This window comes from Penaeus vannamei, chromosome 17 (assembly GCF_042767895.1).
Source record: "Penaeus vannamei isolate JL-2024 chromosome 17, ASM4276789v1, whole genome shotgun sequence".
NCBI classification, from domain to species: Eukaryota; Metazoa; Arthropoda; class Malacostraca; order Decapoda; family Penaeidae; genus Penaeus; species Penaeus vannamei.
In genome coordinates, this window is record NC_091565.1 from 30,074,615 (window position 1) to 30,082,114 (window position 7,500).

Below are 7,500 nucleotides of genomic sequence, written 5' to 3' on the forward strand. Positions count from 1 at the left end.
TTGTATGGATTTCTGCCATAACGTAGGAGTCAGCATTGTTTTGCAGAGTACTTAACAAACTCAAACCCAGGCATGCAAGCCGTATTTCTTGATCTTCAATCTGCCTTTGATATTGCAAACAGAGAAATGATCCCTGAATAACTAGCTAGCTTTGTTATTCCGGGAAAACTGTTAAAATAGATTCAAATATATCTATCCAGTTGATCAGCTCAGGTTTTCTTCAGGCGTTTTAAGAGTACTCATACAAAAGTGTTTGAACTCGGCACATCTCAAGGAGGCATACGTAGTCCCTTGCCTTTTAACATCCTAATCATAGATTACTAGGCGATATACCACTCCATTATTTGCTATGCTGATGATATTTGCATTAAATCATTATCACGAGGAGAGAATGCAAAAGATTCTTGATGTACTTTTAGCAAGGGCTACAGAATGTGGCTTGATCATATTGACTGAAAAAAAACATGGCACTTAACCCTAACACAATCTTTCTGCCAAGGTTTCGCATCAATGGCGTTGAACTAGATCTCTGTCACCAATACAAATACCTCGGGGTGATTGTTAATGATGCAGAGATCATACAAAACTTGAAGCAAAGGCTGTAAGAGCGGCTGAAGCCACTTAGGACTCTTGTCGGCAAAGACCATGACATTAATGTCAATACTGCTTGACTCGTTTAACTGTCGGCATAGATTGTCATGCATCCAATCAGAGTTGGCTAGTTTAGAAATTGTGCAAAATGAGGCCATGAGGATTATTCTCGGTGCCCCTACAACAACGAGGATTGTGATTTGCCGTCTGTCTATAAAAGAATATTAAATATAAACACCACGTTTAGTGTCAAAGCAATAAGATAACCCCTCTCTTGTACAAAGTTCTCAAGACAACTAAAACATAGAATAGTCGACCTAACTTTGAATGGCAACATCGATTCAAACTCGAATCCATGGATACAAGTAACATGTAAGCACTTGTCTCGGCTGAACATACCCTCCATGGATGTTCTGCTCCACCGTGGAAAATGTCGAACTTAAGTTTATTTTATACGACAGCCCCCCCTCCCCACCATTGAGCATCTTGAGACTATGCCCAATGCGTATGAATGCTACACTGATGGATCCTTTCAGTCTGGGAGTAGAGCAAGATGTGCGTTTGTCGTATGTAAAAACAATATTTTGCAGGACCAGGATTGTAGGCGGGTTCATGACTGGACTATCACTACCCAGACTAAGTTGGCAAGAATGCTCATAGCCACCGAATTTCTATTAAATCAAGACTCAGAGGTAATTTTCTGCGATTCACAGAGTGTTCTCCAGGCTTTGAACACACTAGTCAAAGGTGAAGGAAATACTGCAAATGACATCAGGATAAACGTGCATCGTGCAAAACGAGGCCATGACATACGTTTTGTGTGAATACCATCGTATGCTGGAATCCCCAGGCATGATCATGCTGACCGCCAAGCAAAATCAGCATGTGACAAACAAAGTGTTGATATAAATCTTGGAGTACCTCTTGCTAGGATTTCACACTTCATTAAAACTTTCTTCAAAGAGGATTTGACTGAGTTAACTATCAACGGCCTGAAAGCTGTAGCATAAAGCACTATGAATGGTTTATGCAAGATGTATTTATCTATAGTTTATATAAAACAAGAATAAGACTGATATTGTGACCGCATGAATCAGGCTGGGATATATATTGTATTGGCAAGTCAGTACAGTCTGAAATGTTGAAGAAACCAAGTGTAAATTATGCAGTGAAGAAAATAAAAGAACACTTGTACTTTATATCTCAAGGTGCCATGTAATACAGCCTCTCAGACCACCTACCATGAGGTATAGAGAACTATGTAACTGCTTCATATCATCTGATGTCTTGGAAGATAAAATGATGTATCCTAAATTTGGAATGTAGTACCACTTGACCACATACCAAATGTTACAATACCTTTCCACGCCTAAGCCGTACGCCGTCTTGGTAGATGAGTAGATAAATTACCGTGCGATTGTTCTTTTCTTTTGAATGATATAATATAAATCGTAATAATACTATAGCCTAATTTCCAATGTAATACTATTATATAATTCTTTGACCGTGCATCAAATGTACCACAGCTTGCCCATGCCCGTGCAGTTAGCCAGGGGGGTAAATAAAGGACGAAACTAAAACTTTTTGTAACAAAATATTTTCTCATTAGTTGTGATAGCGTTGTGGTCTGATTTGGGTCAAGGCAAATTAGCTGAAAAGAGAATCCAATATTTGAGGTGATCTGTAAAAAGATAAACCTAAAAATAACTATGTAGAAAACATGAACAAATTAGCTTAGAGTTCTTTCTGGTGTCCTTTTTCCTGCATATCAACATCAACGTAAATATACAAAGGTCTTAAAATCTTCCTGTACGTGCATGTGTATACATACGAAGATGTGTGTGTGTGTGTGTGTGTGTGTGTGTGTGTGTGTGTGTGTGTGTGTGTGTGTGTGTGTGTGTGTGTGTGTGTGTGTGTGTGTGTCAATGTGAGTTCGTGTGCGTGTATGTGTGAGTGCATGTGCGAGTATGTGCACGCGTTCGTGTGCGAACGAGGGTAACTATGTGAAGACTTGTTCGTGTGCACTTGAGCAAGCACGAACGAAATTACATGTAAACTCACGTTCGATCATTTGGATATTCATGGAAATTACTTTGCACATTAAAAAAAAAAAAAAAAAAACAATAATAAAATAATAAAAAACAGTCATCGGCTCTCACTTAAAATTAATTTTGTTTTGGATGTTACACACGCTGTTTGGGCTATTACCACTGAAATTAAATATATTCCTCTTCATTATAGATTTTTTTTCTCGTTTTGTCTGATAGCACTTCTATATGCTGAAAAGAAACTAAAGGAAGATATGGTAAAATCGGAAAAATAAATAAAAGGGGTGAGTTCTGGTATTTTACTAGGAGAGTGGCAGCGTACATATACACAAACCAATATAATTATCATTACTTTTCAATTAGGACACAGGTCATTGGTGGAATACGCTGTCATACGGATGACCGTTACATAAGTTAAAATGAAATCAAATACACAAAATACAAAAGGCGACAGCATGTCGTCCTGGCGAGACCCAGCCTGCCCTCTCTCTGTCTCAGGTGTGTCTCTGGCGGGGCTTCCGTCAGGTGCGCATCGGCACTGCGGAAGTTAAGTCCCACCCAATTTCCTAATTGTTCTTATGCGCGGTTACTTGTGCCTTGTTTCTGATTGTTTAAACTGTTCATTTCAAAAGTTTTTCTCTAAACTTGTAAGGCAGTTCCTGCGTTTGACATAATGGTCTGCGTAAGCGTTTCGGCTGCGCCTGGTTCAGTAAGTTTTATACGGTTCTTTTGTCACCTCTTAGGTTTAAACTGCGGCTACAATTGTTCTAACAAGTCTGCGGATACAATTGTTCATGCGTGCATTTTCACTTGCAAAAATGATCACGATAGATCGATACTTTTGTATTGGTATCAGCATCGCATTTGCCACTCAATATTAGTATCGTTTTGTCGTTTTATCACAAGGGTGTTTTTTTTCGATACATCAATACATTTAACTCTCTCTCTCTCTCTCTCTCTCTCTCTCTCTCTCTCTCTCACTCTCTCTCTCCCTCTCCCTCTCCCTCTGCCTCTGTCTCTCTGTCTGTCTGTCTGTCTGTCTGTCTCTCTCTCTCTCTCTCTCTCTCTCTATCTATCTATCTATCTATCTATATTATCTGTGTAACCCTCTCCATGACTTTCTCTCAATCTGCCCCCTCTCACTCACTCCCTTCCCCTTCTCTCTCTCTCCTTCTTCTCCAACTACCCCCCTCTCTTTCTTTGTATCTGTCTCTATCTCACTTCCTCTCTTAATCTCCCCCCCCCCTTTCTCTCTCTCTCTTTCTTTTTTATTTCACTCACTTATCCGCTCACTCACAAACCCACTCACTCATCCTCTCCCCCCCCCTCTCTCTTTCTCTCTCTTCCTTTTTTTCACTCACTCACCCGGTCACTCACAAACTCACCCACTCACTCTCTCTTTCTTTCTCACTCTTTTTCTCTCTCTCTCACTCTCTAGCCTCAATTTCTTACTCTCACTCTTTCTTTCTGTCTGTCTGTCTCCTTTTCTATCTATTTATCTTCCCCCTCTCTCTGTCTATTTATCAATTTATCTATCTCCCCCTCCCCTCTGTCTCTCTCCCTTCCTCTTCCCTCCCTCTATCCCTCCCCTCTATTTCTTTTTCTCTCCCCCCTTTCCCCTCTCTCTCTCTCTCTTTGTATTTCGTTCTATCTGTTTCTTGTGCTTCTTTCTTTCTTTTACACACTAAATTACACATTTTTTCTCTCTCTATTTATCTTTCTGTCTGTCTGTCTGTCTGTCTGTCTGTCTGTCTCTCTCTCTCTCACTTTCTTTCTCTTTCTCTTTGTTTTTATATCTCTTTTTTTCTTTCTTTCACACTCACTCACTAGTATACTCACTCTGTCTCTCTCTTTCATTCTCTTTCTCTCTCTTTCTTTTTTTCTCTCTCTCCCCCTCTCTTCCCATTTCTCTTTATCTATTGATATGTATGTTTTCTCTTTAACTAATAATGCATTAATCTCTTTTAATTTTCATTGTTCTGTTGTTGTTTTTTTAAAATTTAAATTCACTCATTCTCTCTCTCTCTTTCTTTCGTTCTCTATGCTTTTATTTCACTCTCTCTCTCTCTGTCTCTGTCTCTTTCTCTTTTCCCGTCCATTCTCTATCTCACTCTCACTCTATCGCTCCCTGGCACACTCTCTCTTACTTTCGTACACTCTCTCTCCCTAACTTTCTCTCAATCTATCCCCTCCTTCTCTTTTTTCTATCTATTCTCTCTCCATTCCTACCCCTCCCTCCCTTCCCTCTCTATCTCTCTCTATCTCCCTCCTTTTCTCTCTCTCTCTCTTTCTTTCTCCCTCTCCCTGTCTCTTTTTCTCTTTATTTCGTTAAATCTTTTTCTTGTACTTCTTTCTTTCTTCCACTCACTTAATCACTCTCTCTCTTGTAAGATTTGTGAGTATAAAGAATTTGAGATAAACGCATTATATTCTAGTAAAATGACATGTATATGAGTTTCATTTGGAGGAGATTATTTGTCTAAGGATGTTGATAGATGACTATTGATACCTATCTCTCATTAGCAAGAACAAATGAGGAAGGAAGGATGCAGGGAGAAGGGAAAGGAAAAGGCAGAGAAGAGTAGGGGAATGGGTAGGAAACGAAGAAGCGAACAAGTGAGATTGAGAGAGAGAAAAAAAAATGTAGAATAGACGAGGAGAGGGCGAAGGCAGACAGGCTTGTTGACGAGAAAATCAGAACGTATTTCACAAAAGTATTTATGACTGTTCTTTTTAGCTTTTAGGTGTGTTTATAAAATAATATTATGAAACATTGATCTGAAGAGTCCGCTGTCTATGTATCAAAATAGTTTCATAACAAAAAATGAGCCAAGGAAACAAAATGAGTGCTGATATATTTATTAATCCATATCTTAATTATATGATATGAATAAAGAAATTTGTTTAAATTCGAGAGATAGTAACAGTAACTTCAGATTCTTCTAGTTCTTGCTGAGCCTTGCGGAACTTGGCCAGGTTGAGGGCGGCGATCTCCTCAGCCTCCTCGATCTGGCGCTTGTAGGTCTTGATCTTCTGCTGGAGCTTATCGACGAGGTCCTGCATCCTGTCGTGGTTCTTCTTGTCCTCGTCAGTCTGGAAGGCGAGCTCCTTGATGCGCCTCTCGCACTTCCTCAGGTTCTTCTGGGCATCAGCGTGACGACGGGTCTCATCGTCCAGGGAAGCCTCGAGTTCGCGAATGCGAGCTTCAAGATCGCTGACAGCCTTCTTACCAGTCTTAAGGGCAGCGGCCTCACTTTCCTCAAGACGGGTCTGGAGATCCTTGACGGTACCTTCCAAGGCCTTACGCATCTTCTCTTGGTTAGTGGCGTGCTCTTGTTCAGAACGGAGCTCATCAGCAAGGCGAGCAGCATCTAGCATGGCCTTCTTCGCCTTCTCCTCAGAGTTCTTGGCTTCGCTGAGCATCTCCTCAAGGTCAGCCTGTAAGAAAATATATCATTAATGTAGCTGAATGCGCAACATTTTAAAAAGAAGTGTTGAATCTGGTAACACTGAGATAAGCCTACCTGCAGGGTCTGCATTTCACCCTCAAGTTTCCTTTTGGAGGCAGTGAGAGCAGCATTCTGGGTGGTGAGGTTGTTGATCTGTTCGCGTGCATCGTTGAGCTCAGTCTCAGCATGACGACGACCGCGGTCAGACTGTTCCAGGAGAGTTCGGGATTCTTGCAGCTCACCGTAGAGGGCGTTGAAACGGCGTTCGGCAATACCATACTGCTCGCGGTACCCGGAGGCAAGACGTTGCTCTTCCTTAACACGGGACTCCATACTCTTTATTTCATCCTGGATCTTCTTGTAGTGTTTTTGAAGATCAGAATTGGCCTTATTGGCGTGGTCAAGGGCAATTTCAAGCTCGTTAATATCGGACTCGAGCTTTTTCTTTATGCGAAGAGCCTCGGCCTTACCCTTGGCTTCAACCTCAAGAGAAGCTTGCATGGAATCAAGAGCCCTTTGGTGACACTTACTGCAGATAGAGAAAATGAATGAGTATATGATTGAATATTGTACTATTTTTTCTTTATAGAAGTTCATTCATACCACAGGCCCCCTATTACCCTCAAGAAAAAAGAAGAAAATAAACATGTGAGAGTGGTGAACATGCTATACCACAGTAGCGTAAACACATATATTTATACAAGATGTATACAACTCACCGAGTGTTGTCGAATTCCTCCTCCTTCTCCTGAACACGCCTGTCAATCTCTTGCCTGACCTGGCTGAGCTCAAGCTGTGTTCGGAGGACCTTGTTCTCCTCTTGTTCTAGGGCAGCCTCGGCTTCCTCAAGAGCAGCCTGAAGCTCTTCCTTCTCAAGTTCAAGGCGCTTGGCGTTCTTCTGAGCCTCATGGTACGCTCGGCCGCCCTCACCGATCTGGTCCATCAAATCTCTGATTTCATCATTAAGATTCTTGTTCTCGCGGCGTATAGCATCGAGTTGTTCAATGTTTTCATCATTGGCAGCCTTCAGTCGGAAGTGTTCGGTGGCGAAGTTGCGGCATTCCTTCTGAGAAGCATCAAACTCAGCAGCAAGGTCTTCGACCTTCAGCTTCCACTCGGAGATGATCTTATCAAAGTTCTTCTGTTTCTTCTCAGCAGAGTTGGCCAGAGTCTGTGCACGTTCAGCAGCAACTTGGAGGTCATCCAGCTCAGCAGCGGCACGCATCTTGGTCTTCTCCAGATGCAAATTTTTAACATTGAGAGACTCAATCTGCATTTCGGCTTCCTCGAGACGAGCTGCGAGCTTCATGCGCGCAGCCTCAATTTCCTCTGCGCGGGCAACGCCCTCAGACTCGTACTTGGAGCGCCACATGAGAGCCTCGGCATTGGCCTTGGAGAGCATGCGCAGAACA

The 7,500-nt window shown here is 41.8% G+C and overlaps 1 protein-coding gene across 1 annotated transcript in view; it reads right to left on the reverse strand.

Annotated features, from left to right (window-relative positions):
- Positions 1 to 5,484: 5,484 nt before the first annotated feature.
- Positions 5,485 to 7,500, reverse strand: part of LOC113801998 (myosin heavy chain, muscle-like) — a 14,045-nt gene continuing 12,029 nt past the window's right edge. The window contains exons 20-22 of the mRNA XM_070132184.1: positions 6,808 to 7,500; positions 6,164 to 6,617; positions 5,485 to 6,077 (exon numbers count right to left, since the gene is read on the reverse strand). The exon at positions 6,808 to 7,500 is cut by the window's right edge and continues 95 nt beyond it. Coding sequence (XP_069988285.1) covers positions 5,544 to 6,077; positions 6,164 to 6,617; positions 6,808 to 7,500 — 1,681 coding nt within the window. The 3' untranslated portion in view covers positions 5,485 to 5,543. The remainder of the gene's footprint in view (positions 6,078 to 6,163; positions 6,618 to 6,807) is intronic.